Genomic DNA, 22,366 nt, shown 5'->3' on the forward strand with positions numbered 1-22,366 from the left:
ACACCAGTTATGGGGTTTAGGGCCCCCCTGAATCCATCATGATCTGATCTTGATTACATCTGTGAAGATCGTATTTCCAAATCACATTTTCAAGTTCTGGATGGATAATGAATTTCAGGGGGTCACCATTAAATCCAGTACATATAGCAAGGTCAAAAAAAAAAAGCTTACAGTACCAATCCATAGATCCGCCCCCTAGGTTCTGTCATGAACATTTTACTATTGTTGCTTTACTGCAAACCTATCTTTGTACTCACACTTCCCTCCGTTTTATTTTTGGTGCATTTCAAACTAAGTTGCAGGCGTCAGTTCACTTCCTCCTAAATCAATGCACATATCCTTAATGCGAGTTCAATCTTGGATTATAGTTACCAGCTTTTTGTTTGTTTGTTTCTAATAATCACCATTCTGAGAAATCAAAAATGGCACAGAAAAAGATAATAGTCTTCCAATTCATCTGAGGTGGTGTCTCCCACCTTCTGATTGTAGCTGTCACTGTCTCTTTCCTCTCTTTAAAGCACACGGAGAAAAGACAATCTACAAGGATGTCACCTTCCTCCCACTGACATCGCTCTTGCCAAAATCTCCAGTTGTTGCTAAGTCCAAGAGTTTTCTGTCCTCATCTTACCTGCTTCCTGGAAGCAGCTGACATTGACATGGTTAATTTTGGTGTCCTTGAAACCACGCTTCTCCCTTCCTCCCTCTCTTGATGTTCTTCCCATCCTCCTTGAAGATCCTTCTCTGATCTCTCTCCTGGACCCTCCTCCTCCCTGCCCATTTTCAGTGCTGGACGTTCCTCTGGACATTAGCCTGGGTCCTCCTCCCTCTTCACCTGTCTCAGGGAGAGTCCATCTGTAGGAAACAGAAACCACCCCTGCAATTTTAAGCGGAAGGAAGATTAAAGCGGGGAGACACGAAGCCCGGTGTGTGGGGGACCGAGGGAGCGGAACGGCCACAGCCCCGCCCCACTCCCGTTCCCAGCCGGTGGGAAGGGGGCGCGCGCTGGGAGCCAGCGAAGCTCCGCCCTACCGCCTTTCCTACTTGGAGAGTGCACGCCTGGAGACACGTACAGCCAATCCGTGAAAAGGAGCGGCTGTGAGTGGCGTGAGCTTTGCCCAGTCATCTGTTGATCTGGCGAGCAGGCCTGCGCTCGAGCCAATGGTGGTGCGGGGCGGGGCTCGGGCGGGGGCGACTGTCACCTGATCTGCGGCGGCAGCGGCGGCGGAGGTGGTGGAGGCCGAGGCTGTGATGGCGGCGACGGCAGCGGTTCGGGCGCAGGCGGGGACGCGGCAGGCCCCAGCGCTCTGGCAAATGCGGTGGATGCCATTGTTGCTGATGGCGGTGGCGGCGGCGGAGCAGCAGGTGCCGCTGGTGCTGTGGTCGAGTGACCGGTGAGCGTGGACGGCCGGGCCGGGCCAGGGCAGGCAGCGCTGCGCGCCGCGGCGGCTGAGGTGCCCTCTCCCGGCTCCAGGGCTGTCCTCAACGAGCGGCGGCCGAGGGGGGCAGAGGGGAACTGTCCCTTCCTTGGCGGCCCGTTGTGAGCCAGCGGGGTCAGGACTCGGGGCCCTACACAACACGATGGGAGCCCATGAGCTTCCGATCCCAAGCCATGTGCCCCCACTTGACAGCACCTCTTCTGTCCCCTGCCAGGGACTTGTGGGGTCCTGCGGCCAACACCCACGAGGGCCACATCACCAGCGACTTGCAGCTCTCTACCTACTTAGACCCCGCCCTGGAGCTGGGCCCTCGGAATGTGCTGCTGTTCCTGCAGGACAAGGTTCGCCCGCCGCAACCCTCTTTCCCTCAGTCATCGGAAAGAAGTCAGGCCCCTCCTCCCAGGACACTGAGGCCCATTCCCCAAGGGAAGCTTCAGTGACCTTGTCCCAACTGTAGGGACGTGTGACTCCTCTCTTGGGAAGGAGTGCAGGGGATGTTTCAGTGGGAACCCCGTGGCCCTTGAAATGGCACTGACTTGATTGGGTGGTAGCTGGGGGGTCAGAGGCCAGATGCCTACTGAGTACCGAGCACTTATCTGAGCTCCCCTCCGTGGTGGGGATTATCAACTCTCTTTATAGATGGGAAGACTTATGTCCAAGGATGGTAAATGACTTGCTTAGGGTCACACAGCTGATGGGTGACAGGGTTGTGATTCTAACTTTAATGATCATAATAGAGATAATCGAAAAATGATCATTTATTGAGTGTTTCATAGGCACAGTGCTAAGCTGATGTCATTATCTTGGTTTTACTGCCAAGGAAACCAGGGCTGGTAGAGGTGCGACCATTGGCTGCTGTTCCGTGGTTTATGGTTCCAGCCTGAGTCTGTCTCATACACAGTACACACACACACACACACACACACACAACCCACTTGTGCTCCGGGTCACAGTTTCCCTGCCATGCTCATCTCTGCCTCCAAAGCAGGCATATGGCCCATGAGGAGATTCTAGAGCGTTCAGGAGGTTATCGAGCCTCTGCTTATTCCTTCCTTGGTGGTGGCCTGTGTGGCTCGTTCCCCTTGTGGTCTTGCTCCGTTGGTCTGTGGGCAGATAGTGATGGTTATGCTGGCCTGTAGTCCTTCCAAGAGGTGGGAAATCATGTCGTTAGACTGGAACTCATTTTTCATTCTACTACTTCCCAGCCTTTGGACATGTGAGATAATCTGTGAATGCAGGTTCCTCATCCGTAAAATGAAGATACCAGAGACTGGAGCAGTTCTTATAACCCTTGTAAAACATCTATCCAGGGTTTCCTTATGGCATTCATCCATTCATTCGTTTGCCAGAAACGGACTGCCCACTGGGTACTAGGTGTCAAGTGTTGGGGACATAGCAGTGAGCAGAATAATCCAGGTCCCTGCCCGGAGGAAGCTGACATTCTTGTGAGGGCAGCAGGTAAATGCTAAGTCGGTGTATGATACAATGTCAGTGGCACCCCTGGAAACAGAATGATTGGCGATGCTGTTTAAGATATGGTGATCAGGGGCACCTGGGTGGCTCAGTGGGCTGGGGCCTCTGCCTTCGGCTCGGGTCGTAGTCCCAGGGTCCTGGGATCAAGCCCCACATCGGGGGTCTCTGCTCAGCGGGGAGCCTGCTTCCCCCCTCTCTCTGCCTGCCTCTCTGCCTACTTGTGATCTCTATCAAATAAATAAATAAAATCTTAAAAAAAAAGATAGGGTGATCAGTCGGAGGCTCACCAGGGAGGGATATCTGAGCAGATGCCTAAATGGACGGAGGGACAGAGCCATGTGGATGTGAGTGGAGGAGGGTTCCTGGCAGAGGGAATACAAGGTGCAAAGGCCCTGGGCAAGGAGTGCTCTTGGCGAGCCCCTGTGGGAGCTGCCGTGGCTGGAGGGTGGTAAGGGAGAGAAGGGGGTGGGAGGTGGTTAGCCGGGTAGCCAGGGGGTGAGGTGGGGGAAGGGTGCTTGCGGTCTAAATGTGGCAGGAAGCTTTGGGCAGTTTTGAGCAAGGAGTACGGAGAGGACACGGTGGTGATTTCTGGGCTTTCAGAATGAGGGCTCAGGCAGCCACATAGGGTTAGGATTCCTGTCTAGAGGGGAGAGGAGGCTGGGCAAGTGTGTATACTAAACACAAGGAGGAGGGAGACTGATTAAGATTGCCTCTGGGCCTAACTGGGACAAGCCGGAGGAGGCAGGGAGTTGGGGTGGGGGGCTGGAGCCGGAGGCCAGCTCTAGGTTGCGGAGGGGAAGGGATGCGGTCAGCTGCTGTGCTCCCGCGGAAGACCTCAGTGCCTTCTCCAGCATATCCAACACCTTCACCTTTCTCCCCTCTTCTACCAAACCCAGGCAAGGAAGGAGCCTCTTGCCCTCTTTTAAGAAGGGTCCTGTCCGGCCCGGACGTGGGCGGTGCTAGCTGCTGCAACCGGCACGCGGGTTCTCCTTTTCTCCGACTGCTGCCCAGGGGATGGGACGTGGGGGGGGCGCCGTGTAGGTTCCTCACTCCCCCCAGCCCCTCCCCCAGCTTCCCTGTTCCCTGCCCAGTTCCTCATCTGCAGGCAGGTGGCTGACTCTTAATCCTGATGTTACCACAAGTCAGCTGCCCACCGACTTCCTCCCAGCCCCGTGACCACCTGCCATGTTTTCTCACCCTACCAGGAGGGTGCCGGAAGGAGAAAAGAGAACCTTCCATTCCTCCACTGCGCACCGCAAACGTGCCTTTGTTCATTCTTTTAACTTGACCCTTTGTGATTGTAAATGAGATTTTGCTGTCCCTGCAAAAGCGCAGGGAAGGTGTCTTCCCTGCCTGGGCCCTGGCCCCGCCTTCTGAGGCGTCTTCTCTGCTTCCCACTAGCTGAGCATTGAGGACTTCACAGCCTATGGTGGCGTGTTTGGAAACAAGCAGGACAGCGCCTTTTCTAACCTGGAGGTGAGAGTCCTTTCACAGCCAAGGGCCACGGGGGCTGTCCTGCACTCCCTCCTCCAACACAGTAAATACTGTCCCCTTAGGAACCAGAGGTGCTGGCTTTGGGGGCAGAGGGCCTGAGGTGTCCTGGGCCAGGAATGTGGGGTGTTTTCTTTCTGACCTCGAATAAGACCCCGGCTTGTGGGTGTGGGTGTGCCTTGCCAGAGGGGGCCGCCAGAGAGGTTTGGGGGCCGGCCCAGGCCCACTAGTCCCTTGCTAACTCATCCTTCTGCCTCTCCCTGGCCCCCAGAATGCCCTGGACCTGGCCCCTTCCTCTCTGGTGCTTCCTGCTGTTGACTGGTATGCGGCCAGCACTCTGAGCACGTACCTGCAGGAGAAGCTCGGGGCCAGCCCGCTGCACGTGGACCTGGCCACCCTGCGGGAACTGAAGCTCAACGCCAGCCTCCCGGCCTTGCTGCTGATCCGCCTGCCCTACACGTCCAGGTACGTCCCGGCCTCGGAGCCCGGAGTGTGGCGAGGTGCCGGGCTGTGGTGGCACAGCCCAGCTAGAGACAGCCCCGCTCCTGTTCAGCACCTTGAAGCCACAGCAGCAGGTGCTTCGTGTGTCTGGAAGAGGTGGGAAGGGCCTCTGGTCAGTGGTGACTCAGGACTTAGTGCCTGGCCCTCAGTGAGGCCTGTTGCCCGCCCCCCCGGTGGGGGGCTCCCTCCCCGAGCTGGGACACGTTCGCAGAGCAGCTGGCAGGGCCTTGAGTGCGACTGTGAAGCTGGGGCAGAAGGGGCAAGGGTAGGGCCGTGGAGTTGGCAGAGGTGCAGAGGGAGGAGTGAGCGTGGCTTCCAGAGCCCCCGGCTCGAGCGTGCTATCGGATGGGGCTGGTAGGGAAGGATGGCGGCCTGGAGTGGAGGGGAGGCATTCCCAGGCGGTGGGGAGCTGTCTGCGTTGGCAGGGGCTCTAATGCTCTGCCTCTCTCCCATAGCTCAGGTCTGATGGCGCCGAGGGAAGTTCTCACTGGCAATGGTGAGTGAGGCCGGGGAGGGCACATATTTTCCAAACTCATTCAGCCCTTGGCCTCAGAGAGCTGCCTCAGAGCTCCTGAGTCACTCTGCGTTTCTAGGGTGGCCCTCCAGCCTCTCAGAACAACTGGCAGCTGAGCAGAAAGATGTGGACCCCCAGGCCTCACCCCTCTTCAGCTGGGCAGGGTGTTGGCACACCTGGGGGCCTTCCGTGGCAGAGCCCACGGAGTCAGTCTCCACGCCGGCAGCGCAAAGCTTAGCATTTGGGCTTTAATAGACCAGCACCATTTCAAAATCAGAGCTGAGGACTTCTTTTCTGCTATAAAGGACAGCCTTTCCCCGTGGAAGGGTCATTGAAAACCTATAAGTGAATTTGGAGTTTTCTAGATCTCTGTCTTTTCTCATTTAATGTAGTTAGGGCTTGGCCTTAGGGAGACAACTCCTGAGGCCACAGGTGTCCCCGGGGAGGTGGGAGGTGGCTGGGGTAAGAAGTACCCGCTGTTAGGGACCCTTGATGGAAACGAAAACACTGGTGAAGGTTGATGGAGTCAGCTGTGAAGGGCTCACTGGCCCACCGCAGAGGACACGGCACGTGCCAGGGGTGGGAGACTTCATGCCACAGACATCCGGTGGTCCCTACCTCAGCGAGGTGATCCCACTGAACACCATCAAGAGAGGCCACTAATGGGGCACATGGCATGGCCCAGCCTCGGGGCTGCCATCTTCTGCTGCCTGGCGTCAGGTATGTTAGTGTGAGGAGCTGCGTGTGACCTGGGTCTCGGCTCTTCCCGTTGCTCCTCAGATGAGGTCATCGGACAGGTGCTGAGCATGCTCAAGTCCGAAGACGTCCCGTACACAGCAGCCCTCACGGCGGTGCGCCCTTCCAGGGTATGTCGTTTCCCCTTAGGCAGGGCTCTGGAGGGAGTGTGGCTCTGAGCAGAGTGCCTTAGGGGGCTGCTTTGTTCCCTGGGCCTGGGGGTGGAGGGACGAGGATGAACCAGATAGTCCTGTTTCCTCCTTGCAGGCTGCAGCTTTCCATCTGGCCTAATAGGCCTTACGGACTGCTGTGTTGGGACACTGTGTCCAAGAGTTCTAATTTGGAGACACTAGGAAGAGCTCAGGGGCATAGGGGTTGGCCAGGAAGACCTTCTTGGCTGAAGGACCTCTGAGTTGAGCAGTGGGACTGCAGGTGCTGGAGAGAGTGCTCAGCGGGGACAGGGAGGGCAGGTCACTTGCTTCTGGGCCATGCCCTAAGGGCCACTGAGAGAGGGCTTGTGGGTTGTCTGCGCAGGTGGCCCGTGATGTCGCCATGGTGGCCGGGGGACTAGGTCGCCAGCTGCTGCAAAAGCAGTCGGCGGCAACTGCCGTCCATCCCCCTGTGAGTTACAATGACACTGCGCCTCGGATCCTGTTCTGGGCCCAGAACTTCTCGGTGGCATACAAGGACCACTGGGAGGACCTGACCTCCCTCACCTTTGGGGTCCAGGAGCTCAACCTGACTGGCTCCTTCTGGAACGACTCCTATGCCAGGTAAGGCAAGTGCCTGTCACTGCAGATGTTGGGAGGTCGTCGCTGTGGGAAGCAGGTGGAATCGTGGGGTGGGGCTGGTGGAGGGCTCTTGGGATGGGGCCTGCTCAGATCTCTGCCTCTCTATGCCTTCTAGTCCTTGCCTGGACCTTTGGTTGCTAACACTTCCCCGTCACTGGGGAACCTGACACTCCTGCCCTCCACCCCACCCCTGAACAGCCTCAGGGTGACAGCCAAGGGTGTCGGCCAGGCCCGAGTTAGTTCACGGGCTTCTGTAGCCTCCCTTTGTGGTGAGAGAGACCACCTTTATCCCCAAAGTCCAATCTGCGCATGTCAGCAACCCCAAGGCGGGGAGCCGAAAGGAGGGCAGTGGGGCAGGCTCAGGGCAACCGGAGGATGGCGCTCTTAGCTGCAGGGGGGACCTGGGTGCTGGGTTCCGACCTAGATGGGATAGGGCCTCAGTTTTCCCATTTGTCAGGTGGGGATGCTGCCTCTTCAGGTGGCTGCGAGGTCCTGGGGCAGCTTAGGTAGCGTAGACCTGAGGAACTTGCTCTGCTGCTAGATGCTAGGGGCCCTCCCAGAGCCCAACAGCTCACCTCTTACTCCGGCCCTGCAGGCTCTCACTGACCTATGAACTCTTTGGTACCACAGTGACATTCAGGTGAGTCCGAAGGTCGGTTGACATGTGGGCGGGCTGGCATGGCTCTGGCCTTTCCAGCTGCCTGACACCCCACATGGCCTCCCTCAGGTTCATTCTGGCCAACCGCTTCTACCCGGTGTCTGCCCGGCACTGGTTTACCATGGAGCACCTGGAAATCCACAGCAACGGCTCTGTGGCCTACTTCAATGCCTCCCGGGTCACGGGGCCCAGTGTCTACTCCTTTCACTGCGAGTATGTCAGCAGCCTCAGCAAGAACGGCAATCTCCTCGTGGCCCGCTTGCAGCCCTCGCTCTGGCAGCTGACTCTTCAGGACTTCCAGGTGGGAGGCGGGGGGCACCGGCAGGCAGGCAGGCAGGCAGGCGGACTGGAGACGGCAGGAGGGAGGGAGCAGAGAACTGAGGAGTGTCAGCGTCTCCGGGGCTGGGCCTGGGCTTGGGAATGGGGAATGGGAATGCAGTTGAGAGTCCTGTCCCCACAGTGCCCCCTCCCATGTGGACTGCCTGCCACCTTGGGAACTCACTGGGTCTCCCTGTGTGTGGGCCACACGCTCCTTTGTGTCCCTCCCAGATCCAAGCGTTCAACGTGACGGGCGAGCAGTTCTCCTACGCCAGCGACTGCGCGGGCTTCTTCTCCCCGGGCATCTGGATGGGGCTGCTCACCTCCCTGTTCATGCTGTTCATCTTCACCTACGGCTTGCACATGATCCTTAGTCTCAAGACCATGGACCGCTTCGACGACCACAAGGGCCCCACCATCTCTTTGACCCAGATTGTATGATCCTGTTCCTGCGGGGGGTTGCGGGCGTGATGGCGTCCAGGTTGTTGCTTTCGCATTTCGAGGCACACTGGACTGAAGGGCTTCCCCTCTCCCTACTATAGCATGAACCCCCACTTCCCCTCAGCCTGTCTTGTTCCCTGTTCAACCCACTGAGGGGCTTCCCACCCCCCACCTCTACCAACAAGGTGTACATATTCTTCATAGATAGTAGACAGATCCTCCAGGCCCAGTCGCTGCAGGGGGAAGAGGACATGTGTTCTGGGCCCCCCTCCTGCCCCTTCTGTATTCTCATCTCTGTGTCTTCTCCCCTTGCTGTTTATAGTGCTTTTGTGTAGCAAAAGCCCCCCCCAGCCTTTATGGGACTCCGTGCAGCAGGTAGAAGCTGGACGTCCCCTGCGTTTGGGGGTTGTGGAAGTACTATTTAACTGTCCTGCTTGGCTGGTGTCATTGTCTTTTGGTGATGTGCTAATAATGAGCAGTACACTGGGGTTTATCTCTGTGGCGTGAGAAGGAAGGGACCTGCACAGCAACTGGCCCAGGTGTGATCATTGGTTTTCTGGCCTATTCTGGCCAGGTGCCTGGCAGGAGGCTGGGTTTCTCGGTGGTTTCCTTCCTAATAAAATAAAGAGAGGTTGCCATGCTCATAGGACTCTTGTCACTCATTTTGCACTGGGCGCGAGGGGAGGCGCTGGGCTCAGGGCTGCGGGGACAGGCGCCCGGATGTAGCTGTAACGCAGCCAGGCCAAAGGGAAGGCCGGAGGGTCTTCAGCAAGACAGGCCCCTAACTGGCGAGGGTACGGAGGGGCTGCGGCGCGCGGGGTGGGGGAAGAGCGGGGCGCCCAGTGCCCGGGGGCGGGGGGAGACCGTCGCGACAATAGCCGGCTTCCCACCCCGAGGGGAACGCCCCCGGCTGCCGCAGCGGCGCGCGCCCGCCGCGCCCAGCCTCCTGGGGGGCGGGGCGGGGCGGGTCGCGCGCGGCTCCCGCGCACGGATCCCTCGCGGGCCGCAGCACCGGCCTTCGGCCGCCCCGCCCGCCCCGCCCCTCTCCAGTCCACTCAGGGCCCTCGGCGAGCGACGCCTCCCGCGGTACCGCACTGGAGCTGGGACCCGGGCCCGGGCCGCTCCTCTTGGGAGGCGAGTCGGGGAGGCGCTGGCCCCCGCTGGTACAGCAAGACGCGGGGAGGGGCCGGGACTCTTTGACGCGGCGGAGGGGTCAAGCGGCGTCGGACGCCGCCATCTTTGGTCCAGTGCGGCGGCAGCGGCGGCGGCTGCTGTGGTGAAGGAGGTGGAGGAGGAGCGACGCGCGCTGGCAGCTAGGCCTGACCATGGACGAGGAATACGATGTGATCGTGCTGGGGACCGGCCTCACCGTAAGTGCGGCCTCGTTGGCCCAGGACCCCGCATCGCCCCCTCCTCCCTGCGGCGCTGCCGCCCCGGCCGCCGACCCCATCCTCCCGTCACTGCAGTCCTCGGTGCTGCCTCCCTGGCGCTCGAGTCCCCCAAAAAGACAGCCCGGTGCCCGACGCAGCCCTCACCTCCCCCGTCCGCGACATGGTTTTTCTTCACCGTCGTGGCCCCGTCTCCGAGAAGCAGCCATCTACCTAGCCGCCCCCTCGATTCTCCGGGCCCGCCCCCCCCCCGTCCCCCCCCCCCCCCGGGCCTCTTGGGTCCGAAGACGCACCCCAAGGCGACCCGAGGTACCCACTCCGCGCCCCTGACCCCGCCCACCCGGCCCCCACCCATCCCTCGCACGCAGCATCCTCCCCATCCTGCATCCCCCCCATCCTGCGCTAGTTTTGGTGGGGATGAAGTACAAGGACCCCGGGTACGGGGGTCTTGCCCAGTTGGGCCCTCATTCTGCGTTCCTGGCTTTTTATGGGGCCTGGGGACCCAGGGAATGTTCCAGAAGGAGCAGCAGTGGGGCCAGTGAGCACATTCCCGCTACCCCACCATGGTTTCCCATGGAGATTACAGGCTGGGTAGTATTTGCAGCCTTTGTCCTTGGCCTGCTGACAGTAACTGGTGAGGGTGTTTATCTTCCTCTTCCCCAAAGCCTGGAGAGAGTCCTCTTCCTCAGTCGGGATGCAGAAGGCCCTCCCGTGGCTGCACAGGCGCAGGGTCAGAGGCTCTGGAAAGAGCAGCCCAGGGTGGGGCCTGAGACTGTAGGCCGAGCTCAGCCTTTCTCCACTTCCCGTTCTGGTGCCCTTCACTGCCAGTCGGATCTCCTCTACCGCTCATTGTGTCTTTCCTGCCTTTTCACACGGCCCTGTGTAGGCACAGGACGGTCTTGGCATGGTGGTTGCCCGAAGACCATTCCTGTGTCTGACGGACACTCTTTTTCTCAGCGCCTTCGTTATTTCTCTTCTGTTGTTCAGCCCTTTGCCCAGCAAAGTTATAAAAGACGCTGGTCAGACGAAGCTGTCATCCCTGATCTTAGGCGAGGCGGCCGCCGGGGGTGGAAGGAGCTTTCTTTGGAGCAGAGGATCCAGCTTTGCTCTCTTCTCAGGTTTACGGTGGGGAACAGATCAGGGCCGCTGTTGGGGAGGCGGGCAGGTGGGAGTGCAGTGAATGTTGCCCTCTTCCCCAGGAATGTATCCTGTCGGGCATCATGTCTGTGAACGGCAAGAAAGTGCTGCATATGGACCGGAACCCCTACTATGGGGGTGAGAGCTCCTCCATCACACCGCTGGAGGAGGTGAGGCTGCTGGGCCCGGGCCCATCCCCCATTAACCTCTCCCACAGGGGGCCAGGGTGGCTCCTCAAGTTTGCTGGGAAGGGGAAAGGGAGGAAGGGGGGCAGGGGCGGGAGAGGGTGGTCCTTGAGGGCTCTCTCTCTTTCTCTTGCTTGCAGCTGTATAAGCGTTTTCAGTTGCTGGAGGGGCCCCCTGAGGCGATGGGCAGGGGCCGAGATTGGAACGTCGACCTGATCCCCAAATTCCTCATGGCCAATGGTGAGAGAGATGAAAGAGGTGTTGTGGGGGGTGATTAGGACGACCAGACGAGGGTCAGGCTCCAGAAAAGGGGCAGCCCTACCAGCTAGGGAGCTTCCGTGGGGGAGCTGTACTGATGCTGTCCCCCCCACCCCGCCCCACAGGGCAGCTGGTGAAGATGCTGCTGTATACAGAGGTGACGCGCTACCTGGACTTCAAGGTGGTGGAGGGCAGCTTCGTCTACAAGGGGGGAAAGATCTATAAAGTGCCATCCACTGAGACCGAAGCCTTGGCTTCCAGTGAGTACATGTTCCCTGACCCAGAGAACCATGGCAAGGGGCAGAGCAGGGTGCCCCTTGCCCAGGGTCACGTTCCCCGTGCAGTACCCCAGGCCCCCTTGTTCTGTCCTCCCTCAGTTGCCCTGAGCCTCACAGTGGGTGCCCAGAGGGAAGTCCATGTGCGGAGGGCGGCGCATGCATGCTTGCTCTTTCTGAAGGGACTTCAGCCTCTGACAGGGGCCACACTGGACCCGTGTGAAACGGCCCCAAGTGTTGGAGCTGGGAGAGTGCCCCAGGCTTGTCCAGTCCAGTCCCCTCGTTGTACAGGTGGGAAACAGGCTGTGAGGAGCAGACTGGTTTATTTAAGGTTACACGGTACTCGGCAACACACAGCAACAAAACTCAGCCGAGGGTTGGGGCATCTGCTTTCTTGGTCGGCCTGGTGGGAAGGAGAGGTTCGTGTTCAGTGCTGTGAAGGTTCTTCTCATATCCTCCACAGATCTGATGGGCATGTTTGAGAAGCGGCGCTTCCGCAAGTTCCTGGTGTTTGTGGCAAACTTTGATGAAAATGACCCCAAGACCTTCGAGGGTGTTGACCCCCAGAGCACCAGCATGCGTGACGTCTACCGGAAGTTTGACTTGGGCCAGGATGTCATCGACTTCACTGGCCATGCCTTGGCGCTCTACCGCACTGATGAGTGAGAGGAAGCTGGCATGGCAGACTGCCCCTCGTCTGGCCTGCGCCCTGCCCTCCCCATTCCTGTGTGCCTCCCCCTCCACCGACCCTGCGTATTTCTTATACTCAGCCACATGCCCATCCTTGGCCTTTTTTGTTTCTTCTGTGCATTTATTTGACCCGTAGTCTTCCCCAGGCCATAGAGGGTGGTGGGAAGGCTGGCCTGGTGCTCGGGTGGGGGTGAGTTGGGGGTACTGCTGCTGGAGCCTCTTCTCTTGACGCTGTCCCCCCAGCTACCTGGACCAACCCTGTCTTGAGACCATCAACCGCATCAAGTTGTACAGTGAGTCTCTGGCTCGGTATGGAAAGAGTCCTTACTTATACCCGCTCTACGGCCTTGGTGAGCTGCCCCAGGGTTTTGCAAGGTGAGGACATGGTTCTTTTCTGTTGACAGTACTAAGTAGGACCAAAGCCAAGAATGGAAATGGCACCCTGAGCATTTCCGTAGCAAGTAGCAATCGTCCTTTTCCGTCCTGGTCTGATTTACTTCATCCTGCGCCTCTGTGATGGGGCGGGGGGCAGTGTGCTGCAGCAGGGGCTGAAATGCAGGGTGGAAGGACCAGGCCTGTAGCGGGGTTGGCTTGACTCCCAGCCTGAGTCAGGCAGCTCCAGGGCTGGGTCTGGGGCCTTTGAACCTCGAGTCACAGGGCTTCTCCAGAGACCTTCGTTCTGTTCCCAGACCATGCCCGTGAGGAGCTGTGCCTTCATGCCACCCTCATACGAGCCCTTTGCAGAATGTTCTAGGGGGAAGCTCCAGAGAGGAGTCCTGAGTCTGTGGCGGTATCAGAGCGGGGAAGAACCAGCAGTCTCCTGAGCTCTGCCTGCCCAGGGCAGCCTTCTCTGTACCCCAGTGCCGGTGGGGGGAGGGCACAGAGGCACCAGGCCGTGTTTCCTCCTGGAAGGGGAGTACAGCATCATTCTCCACACTGCAGATTGAGTGCCATTTATGGAGGGACATACATGCTGAACAAACCAGTGGATGACATCATCATGGAGAATGGCAAGGTGGTGGGTGTGAAGTCGGAGGGAGAGGTAAGCCTTCTGCACAGCGCAAGCATGATGGCCTGGGTGGGGCTTGGCCTTCTTAGAGGCCCCCTTCCCAGCGACTGTGGCTCTGCTGTGACTGCTGCTAATCAGGTGTAAGAGCCTTGGGCTGGGGGTCAGAGCTGCAACAGAAACCCACATAGCCATTTCTATCAGTGAGAGGCATCTCCAGCCCACTTGCTGTGTCAGGGGTTCGGGGAGTGTTCTCGGGCACGGTGTCTCAGCAGAAGGGTTTTCCCAGCCCTCCATATGGGGGCCCACCTCCCCCAGGTACAGTGCGAAGCTGTGTGTTACAGGAGGGGCCGTGGTGACTGCTCGGAGGAGTGCGGTGCCAGCCCTCAGCGTGGACTCAGCCCCACGGCCACTGAGGGGCGTGTTTGGCTAGGCCTTCTGGTGTTCTCCTAGGTGGCGCGCTGCAAGCAGCTCATCTGTGACCCCAGCTACATTCCGGACCGAGTGCGAAAGGCCGGCCAGGTTATCCGCATCATCTGCATCCTCAGCCACCCCATCAAGAACACCAACGACGCCAATTCCTGCCAGATCATCATCCCCCAGAACCAAGTTAACAGGAAGTCAGGTAGGTCGAGTCCCATGGGACTTCTTCCAGTGTGTTCTCTGTGGGGCGGCTCTGCCTCCCCCCATCATTCTGGGGGCTGTCTGCCTGATTCCTGTAAGGAAGAGCAGGGAGCCACGTAGTAGTCCCCAGGCTTGGCGCCCTAGTGACTGGCGAGCTTGGACTCTGCTCTGTGAGGGTGGGTTTGGGTGCTGCCTGCTCTGCGGGGCGGGGCAGGGCAGGTGGGTCCGAATGGAGCTGAGCTTCTAGGAACCCTCTGTGCCCGTGTTAACGGAGCGCCTTCTCGTGGGCAGACATTTACGTGTGCATGATCTCGTACGCACACAACGTGGCCGCACAGGGCAAGTACGTCGCCATCGCCAGCACCACGGTGGAGACGGCGGAGCCGGAAAAGGAGGTTGAGCCGGCCCTGGAGCTGCTGGAGCCCATTGACCAGAAGTGAGGGGCTGAAGGGCTGGGGCTGAGGCTGGGGGAGGGGAGGAAGCCAGAGAACTGCGGGGGGAGACCAGGTTGAGTAAGGCTTGTTGTGAGGTCTTCCCCTCTGCTTGTTTGCCCCTCAGGTTCGTGGCCATCAGTGACTTGTATGAGCCCATCGACGATGGCTCCGAGAGCCAGGTAAGTGGGCGGTCTTGGCCCTGGCTCCTGGCTGCCCACCCAGGGCCCCTGCCGACTCACTCTGGCCCGGGGCTCTGGATGTTTCCAGGTGTTCTGTTCCTGCTCCTATGACGCCACCACACACTTTGAGACGACCTGCAATGACATCAAAGATATCTACAAGCGCATGGCAGGCTCTGCTTTTGACTTTGAGAACATGAAGCGCAAACAGAATGACGTCTTTGGAGAAGCTGACCAGTGATTAACGACCCCCCCCACCCCAGCCCTTGGTACCCTCTCCCGTGACCTAAGTCTGTTCTCCTCGAGGGCTGGGGAGATGGGTGTGGCTGGGCACCCCGGTTTCCAGCATTCTCTGCTTCCCCCACCACATTCTACATTCCTGTCACCCACCTCATTGATTCACTGACCAAATCCTTAACCTTAGCGACGGTTCGGGAGATAGGGGGTTGGATAGCATCCTCTTTCTTGGCCCTCCCTTATTCTGGGAAAAGAGGGTTCTTTTCCTTGTGTGTGTCTCTTCCCCCTCCACTCCTAATTCTTCTGCTCTGTTTGGGAAGAACGTGGAGGAAAAGCTTACTTCTGCCCCCACTGCTCTTACCCCTACTGTAGTGGCCTTTGGAGATGCCCCCTGCCTCCCCCCACCAGCTCTCTTGTGTGTTGGAGAGAAGGGGCCCTCCCAGCACAAAGTTGCATCCCCTGCCCCCCCCCCCCCGCCCTTGTTAATTTATTCTAATTTATTAACTTTGGCCCACCCGATCTGAGAAGGGAGCACTGTGCCTCTCACCCGAGGCCTTCTGGTGCGGCCTGGGAGGGGAGAGGGCTTGGGTGTGGCCCAGTTGGAGGTTGATCTTGCTGTTTTTGTTTCTTGTTTTTGTGTTTGTGTGCTCTGGCATTTGCTGAGAAAAAAAAATGTGAGCAAAGCAGAAGGAGGTGGGAAAATGGATCCAAACCCCAGTATGCCCTGCCCCACCCCACAACCTTTCCCTTAGTGGTGGGAAACCCTTACCTTGCAAAGTGAATGTGTCCCCTTCCCCCAATCTCTAGTGTATTTCACAGAAAACCTCCCAATAAAACTGTGTTGAAACCTGGGCCCAGATCTTCAGTTTTATTTCCCCAAAAACTGGGCAGTGGGTGGGGCCTCGGCTCCTTGGGCTCTTCCATTCTATCAGTTTCAGACTTCGGCTTAGCTCTACTCGGAATGGGTGTGACAGGTGACTGCCTTCATCAGGGAATTAGCTCCTGAACCAAAGAGCCCATGCAGGCTAATTAGTGCTGACCTGTAACCCCTTGGGGTCAGTGTGGGAAATAGGGGGAAGGAGGTCTGGCCTAGGATGGGGATGGAAGAGCAGGGGCCAGGGTCCTTGTCTCTAAGTCGAGGAGGCAGAGGGCACTCGGGCCCAGGTTCATGGCCTGGGGAAACAGGAGACTGGGGCCCAGTCTTGGGTGGGGGAGTCAAAAGGAAGGAGCGGGAACCAGCGTGGCAGCAAGGGCGCTGGAGTGGGGTGTGGGTCTGGCCTTGGGCTGGGCTCAACATTAAGGAAGTGGAGGGTCTTGGTGGCCCAGGCTTGGGGTCAGCAGGATGAAGGCGGACTGGGGAGCCAGTCTCGGGCCAGGAGTTAACGTCAAGGAATCGATGGGGGAGCCAAGGAAGCCTGGGACCCATCCAGCCTTCGGAGCCGGCGGGGCGGGGCGGGGCAGGCCGGGAGGGGCCGGGCGGGGCCGGGCGGGGGCGGGGAGGCCGGAGGGGGCGGGGCGGGGCGGGGCGATCACGCGTCCCCTGGTGCCCGACGTCACCGCGCGGGCGTCAGCTGACTGCTCGGCTGCTGCCGTCCGCAGCCGTTGAGACTCCACCAGGCCGCTGTCGCTGTTACCGCCGTTGCCGCCGCTGCCGCCGCCGCCGCCGCCGCCGCCGCCGCCATGGCTCAATACAAGGGCGCCGCAAGCGAAGCGGGCCGCGCCATGCACCTGATGAAGAAGAGGGAGAAGCAGCGCGAGCAGATGGAGCAGATGAAGCAGCGGATCGCGGAGGTGCGGGCCAGGCCAGGGCGACTCGGAGCACGCGCGCCACCCGCCACCCCGGCCGCCCCGCGAAACCCGTGGCGCGGGATACAGAGCCCCAGTGGCGAGCTGGGGCGGGACCCCTGCTTGCCCACCTCCGGCGACGGGCGCAAGCGGTCCGGCGACAGTGTGCTCATCTGTAAAATGTGCCCAGGAGGCTGAGACGAGCTAAGCCTGTGACAAGCCTCCGGGAGGGCGAAGCCATAGTCAGTGGTTGCATTGGTGGAATTTGGTGGAATTTGGGCTCCCCTCCTGTACACAGCATCTTTGCCCAGGCCCCCCGGTCCTGGGAACGAGGCCTGCGCCCTGATCCAGTGGATGCCAGGGAGGTCAGGCCCCATGGGTCCTTCCTGGCCAGTCCACTGGCCACTGAGCCTCCTAACAGAGCCCTTTGCCCCGGGACCAAGGCAGGGTTCGCCGTCTGGGCTTTAGTGGGTGGCAGGTGGCGGCGGGCTCTCAGGAAAAAAGGGTTCCTTTGCTTGGGCCTTTTGGGGAGATTCTTCGGAAGAGCAGGCTGCCTTCTGTACTGGGGTAAGCCGGCGCACGGAAGCAGCTGCGCGCCAAGGCCGGGCTCGACCTTACTTCCCCTTGGTGGCCCAGCCCTGCTATTGCAGTGTGGACTGGCATTCTTCGGCTGGCCCCTTCCTTTGGAGGCCACCAGCCAGAGAGGGACCTGTGTGGTACCAAGTGGGGCGGGCGGGGCTGCAGTGAGGTCTCATGAGGGAGCAACATTGCTCAGCAGGGGACTAGGCCCATTGGCCACTCTTCACTCGCTCCTGTCACCCCTGGCTTGGGTCTCCACCTTCAGCTTCAAGGCTGGGTAGGAAAAACACCAAAGGGAGGTGGAGCCTGTGACCCCAGGCCACTGAGGGAGCTCTGGTCCCCAGCAGGAGACACGGAGGGGCCGCGACAGCGCACCCCACTTAGCGTCCTCAGCACTGGAAGTGCGCCCCAGAGCCCTGGGGACCCTTCCAGTAACCAAGGAAAGAGGACATGTCTTCCCCGAGGTCACATCACTGAGTTCGGAGGCAGACTTGGGGCGAGAACCCAGGCTCCCGCTTCCACAGCGGGGTGGCGGCTGGCCCTCACCGCTCCCCTCCCGCTCCAACAGGAGAACATCATGAAATCGAACATCGACAAGAAGTTCTCAGCGCACTACGACGCCGTGGAAGCGGAGCTCAAGTCCAGCACCGTTGGTGAGTGACCGTCGTGCGGGCCACCCTCTCCTGGCCCCAGACGCCTGCTGCCTCGCTGACTGTGGTGACCAACCCTTGCTCGTCTCGCCGCTCCTCCCAGGTCTCGTGACCCTGAATGACATGAAGGCCAAGCAGGAGGCCCTGGTGAAGGAGAGGGAGAAGCAGCTGGCGAAGAAAGAGCAGTCAAAGGAGCTGCAGCTGTGGGTTCCAGCCCTGCTGGCCACGGGCCTCCCTTCCCGGACCCTTCGCCCCTCCACGGGGCGGAGGGGGCTGCCCGGGAGCAGGAGGCGCCCCGGGCTGGTAACCAGCCCCGGCCGGTGCCATGGAGGCCTCACACCGAGCGGAGGCCGGCGGCGCTGGGGTAGGGAAGGAGCCTCAGGGTGGGGCCGTGCGGCCTGACGGTGCCTGTGCCCCGGCAGGAAGCTGGAGAAGCTGCGAGAGAAGGAGCGCAAGAAGGAGGCCAAGCGCAAGATCTCCAGCCTGTCCTTCACCCTGGAGGAAGAGGAGGAGGCGGGTGATGAGGAGGAGGAGGTGGCCGCGTACGAGGAGGAGCTGGAGAGGGAAGGTAAAAGCTGCTTCCAGGAGCCGGGCTCTGGCGTGGAGAAGCGCGCCCGCCACCAGCCTCGACGGGCCGCTCGGCTTGTGGTCCTGCAGCTCCCGCGTCAGGCCCCCGTCCGCAGGGCTGTGTCGGGGAGGGGCAGAGGCACGCGCGCGGCTCCGGGCAGGGGCCTGGGGTCCTTGGTGTAAGAGGCCGCGCGTGGCGGGGGGGGTGGGCAGGGAGGCCGCCGCCCGTCCAGGAGCCTTCAGGAGCTGCCCTTCCTAAGTGCCTCGAAGAGTGGACTCGCGGTGGTCATGAGCCTGCTCGTGTCTGTGCTGCTCGGTGGCCCGTGAGCACGCAGCTCGTGTGAGCGGGACACCGAATTGTCGATTCTGTTCGATTGATTTCAGGGAAAACTGACGCAGCCACAGACATTCGGGGGCTACTGATTGGACAGTAGAGGTCTCCGCCAAGGGACAGAGGGGTGTCGGGCCGTTCGGGAAGGCTGGGTAGCAAGGAGGAAACCAGTGTGGGGCCCCCGTGTGCCTCCACCGAGGCAGACAGATAGGGGCAGGGCCTTGGAGTCCCATAGGTCCGTAGGTGCCCTGCTGAAGGGCCTGGGGCCACCTCAGAACTGGGGTAAGTGCCCTGTGGTGAGGACGGTTGAGATGGGCCTAGGATGCGGAGAATTTCATGAGCAACCCGAGGGACCGGGGGATTGTAGAGAGATGGATAGAGTCAAGCGCTGAACGTGCCTGGAAGCCGAGCTGGCAGGAGGGGACACGTGAAGGCCTGGGAGGCTGTGACGGAGGGCCCCAGGCTGCTTTGGAAAGTGCGGCGCCAGGGAGCTGAGGCAGGGCACAGCGGGGTGCAGTGTGGCCGCAGGCCCAGTCTCCTGGCCTGGACGGGAGTGGCTGGCACGGTCGGGAGGAAAAGCCTGCACCCCAGGGGTCTCGTGTGCTCCCTGTGCAGGGGTGAGACAGGCGGAGAGGACCTCAGTGGGACTTCTCAGTAGTAAGTGTGGAGGGACACATGGTAGCATCACGAGCTGTGTGTCTGTGTGGCGGGGACCACTGTTTGGGACAGCAGGGACCTGGGGGAAGGCTGTTAACATCCCTGTGGGTCGTGAGGGCTTCCTCCATTCCCCCACCCCCGTGGTTCGGTTTTGTGGGCCCTGCGATGGGTCACTAGTGTGGGATTTTTCTCTGGGTGATTGTAACGGGTAGGCAGGCCCTGCCGCGGCAGGCCGGAGTGTATGCTTGTCCCCCAGGGCCCCAGTTTTCCAAAAGGCTCTTAGGGGTCTGTGAGACCCTTTTAGGGGGTCTGCAAGCTCAGAAACACTCTCCTGGTTGCGCTAAAGCATTCTGGGCCTCTCGAGCCTGCAGCGTGATGATGTCATCACCGCAACGGCTCACAGCGCGTGGCCTTCCTGCAGCTGAGCCTTCGGTGTCGCTCAGGCTTCATCTCAAGTTTGGTGACTGTCGATGGTTATCGCCCCGCAGACGCGAGCTCTCCGGGGTCCTCCGTGACTGGTGACAGTGCTCGTGCACCCACCGTGCTCGTTCGTTCACGTCCTCACTGCGGAGACCAAGTCGAGTCCCAGCTGCGGGCGAGCCCGGCCGGAGCGCGGCGGGCCTTTCCCTCTCCCCGCTCCCCTACGGCTCCAGTGTGGGCCCTGTGGGACCCGGGGCTTTGGTTTGCTCGCTTCTTTTGGCGCTGCACAGGCTGGCCCTGATGCCTTAAGTCCCCCGGGGCACTTCAGGCCACAGCTGACGGGGCAAGCCCCCGGTCCCCGACCTCCTGTCCAGCTGCTGGCGGTGGAGACCGACGGAAGGGCCCGTGGGCAAGGCTCGGGCTCCCTAGTGTTGTCAGGTGGTGCCAGATGTTCCGGGAAGCCCATGATGCCACGGACGCCCGTGTTTGCTTCTGCTGCAGAGGTCACCACAAAGAAGAGGAAACTGGGGAAGAACCCCGATGTGGACACCAGCTTCCTGCCTGACCGAGACCGAGAGGTAAAAGCCGCCTGCCCCTCTGCTCAGCCCCCCGAGTGGCCCGGGGCTTCCCTCCTTCACCCCTGTCCTCCCCAGGAAGAGGAGAACCGGCTCCGGGAAGAGCTGCGGCAAGAGTGGGAGGCCAAACAGGAGAAGATCAAGAGTGAGGCCCGCCAAGTGGGATGGCGAGGGGGAGCCGGCCCTGCCGCCACCGTGGGGCTTTGGGGCAGTGCCCTGAGCTCCCGGGAGCTGGCGGAAGCCAAGGGCCAATTCTGCTTCCCAGGTGAGGAGATCGAAATCACCTTCAGTTACTGGGACGGCTCTGGGCATCGGCGGACGGTGAAGGTAGGCAGCGTGGGCCGTGCAGCCTGCTCCCTGGGCTCCTGCGGCCTGGCCTCCCTCGTTCAAGCCTGGCCCCAGAATTTCACAGGTCCTTTTCCTGTGAGTGGTCCCCGAGGACCCTGGAGGGGGCAGGCCAGCGGGCCTGGACCCTCGTCGGGGGGAGCCAGGGCCTCCAGGGTCCTTGGCCGGGGCTTCCAGGCCACTGCCTTCTCGAGGGCCCCTGCCCAGGATGCCACATTCTGTCCCCTGCTGCTTGCTCTCCTGGATGGTGGTGTTTGGGCCGCTCCTGCAGATGAAAAAGGGCAACACAATGCAGCAGTTCCTGCAGAAGGCACTGGAGATCCTGCGCAAAGACTTCAGCGAGCTCAGGTGCGGGTGTGCGGGCGCGGGGCCGAGCGCGGGTGGATGTGCGCACCGTGGCTTCCCGGCCCCGTTTCTGGAGACCTAAGGGGTGGCCGGGTCCCCTGGCGGGAGGGCAGCCTGCTGGGCATGGGGCTCCTGAGAGAGTGGGGCCGAGGTGGGGGTGGAGGACGGCAGGCGCTGGTCCCTGGCTCGCTGCCCAGGCCCAGCTCTGGCTCCATGGCCCTCCTCGGGTGGCCGCTGCCACCAGCCCACAGCCCCTGCCTGCGTCCATCAGGTCGGCGGGGGTGGAGCAGCTCATGTACATCAAGGAGGACTTGATCATACCCCACGTGAGGCTCTTCTTTTCCTCGGAGCCCCCGGGTGGGGGCGGGCAGCGTGGGGTCGGGTGGCTTTGGAGTGTCTGGGGGCTTCTTGAGATGGGCCCCCGTCCCAGCCCGGGTCACTGGCTCAAGCCAGTAGGGCTTGTGGGTGGGTGGTTGAGAGCGGCTGAGATGGGTCACCGGCCGTCGCTTTCCCGCCCTCCGCTCCTAGCACCATAGCTTCTACGACTTCATTGTCACCAAGGCACGAGGGAAGAGCGGTAAGTGCGCCAGCGGGAGCCCCCTCCCTTCCATGTGGGATCACCGGCCCTCCCACCACCCCCATAGTCCCAGGGCAGCCGCATGATGGTCTCAGACGGCTGCGTTCTTGTTCTCCGCAGGGCCGCTCTTTAACTTTGATGTTCACGATGACGTGAGGCTGCTCAGTGATGCCACCGTGGAGAAGGATGAGGTGCGGGGCTGCAGAAGTGTGGGGCGGGGGAGGAAGAGTGGAGGGAAGGAGAACTCGGGGTGGGGAGTCCCCCCCTCTCCCCCTGGTGGCCCGGAGCCACAGGGCCCTGTCGGTGCGCCCCCCTCAGTCCCACGCAGGCAAGGTGGTGCTGCGGAGCTGGTACGAGAAGAACAAGCACATTTTTCCTGCCAGCCGCTGGGAGCCCTACGACCCCGAGAAGAAGTGGGACAAGTACACGGTGAGCAGCCCCGTCCCCGCAAGGGGCCTTGCGCTGGGGGAGGGAGCCAGCCGGCCCTCAGCCTGCTCAGCCCCCTTCTCCGTCCTCTTGTTCTCACCCCAGATCCGGTGAACAGTGAACGTGGTGGTGAACGTGGCGGCTCCTCCAGCTCCAGCTGTCCTCTGCCCCGTCCCGGGGTCTCCAGGACTCCAGGCGCCCCCCCACCCCCTCCCCACTTCCCTCAGCCCTGACCTGACTGATGTAGGGAAGGGAGCAGGGAGCTGGCCATCCCCTGCCCCTGGTGGTGTCACTTTTATGAGAAATAAATGCACACGGCAGAGTTGTTTTAAACATTG

At 60.8% G+C, this 22,366-nt stretch overlaps 3 protein-coding genes across 3 annotated transcripts; all 3 read left to right on the forward strand.

Annotated features, from left to right (window-relative positions):
* Positions 1–1,248: 1,248 nt before the first annotated feature.
* On the forward strand, positions 1,249–9,002 carry ATP6AP1 (ATPase H+ transporting accessory protein 1). Its single transcript, XM_032846270.1, has 10 exons — positions 1,249–1,391; positions 1,651–1,777; positions 4,311–4,385; positions 4,672–4,865; positions 5,357–5,397; positions 6,196–6,281; positions 6,685–6,923; positions 7,537–7,581; positions 7,669–7,900; positions 8,149–9,002. The coding sequence occupies exons 1-10, from the start codon at positions 1,249–1,251 to the stop codon at positions 8,356–8,358; spliced, it is 1,392 nt and encodes a 463-aa protein (XP_032702161.1). The 3' UTR covers positions 8,359–9,002.
* A 566-nt stretch (positions 9,003–9,568) lies between these two features.
* Positions 9,569–15,623, forward strand: GDI1 (GDP dissociation inhibitor 1). The gene is made up of 11 exons (XM_032846271.1): positions 9,569–9,728; positions 10,946–11,053; positions 11,209–11,308; positions 11,452–11,586; positions 12,065–12,263; positions 12,535–12,666; positions 13,234–13,333; positions 13,751–13,922; positions 14,213–14,357; positions 14,480–14,534; positions 14,623–15,623. The coding sequence occupies exons 1-11, from the start codon at positions 9,684–9,686 to the stop codon at positions 14,773–14,775; spliced, it is 1,344 nt and encodes a 447-aa protein (XP_032702162.1). The 5' UTR covers positions 9,569–9,683; the 3' UTR covers positions 14,776–15,623.
* A 727-nt stretch (positions 15,624–16,350) lies between these two features.
* FAM50A (family with sequence similarity 50 member A) lies at positions 16,351–22,366 on the forward strand. Its single transcript, XM_032846349.1, has 13 exons — positions 16,351–16,562; positions 17,704–17,788; positions 17,889–17,988; positions 18,208–18,353; positions 20,262–20,338; positions 20,414–20,480; positions 20,601–20,662; positions 20,952–21,028; positions 21,297–21,351; positions 21,554–21,602; positions 21,723–21,793; positions 21,921–22,031; positions 22,134–22,366. The coding sequence occupies exons 1-13, from the start codon at positions 16,452–16,454 to the stop codon at positions 22,140–22,142; spliced, it is 1,020 nt and encodes a 339-aa protein (XP_032702240.1). The 5' UTR covers positions 16,351–16,451; the 3' UTR covers positions 22,143–22,366.

Source organism: Lontra canadensis, unplaced genomic scaffold (assembly GCF_010015895.1).
Source record: "Lontra canadensis isolate GAN:19392208 unplaced genomic scaffold, GSC_riverotter_1.0 scaffold174, whole genome shotgun sequence".
In the NCBI taxonomy this organism is placed as follows: Eukaryota; Metazoa; Chordata; class Mammalia; order Carnivora; family Mustelidae; genus Lontra; species Lontra canadensis.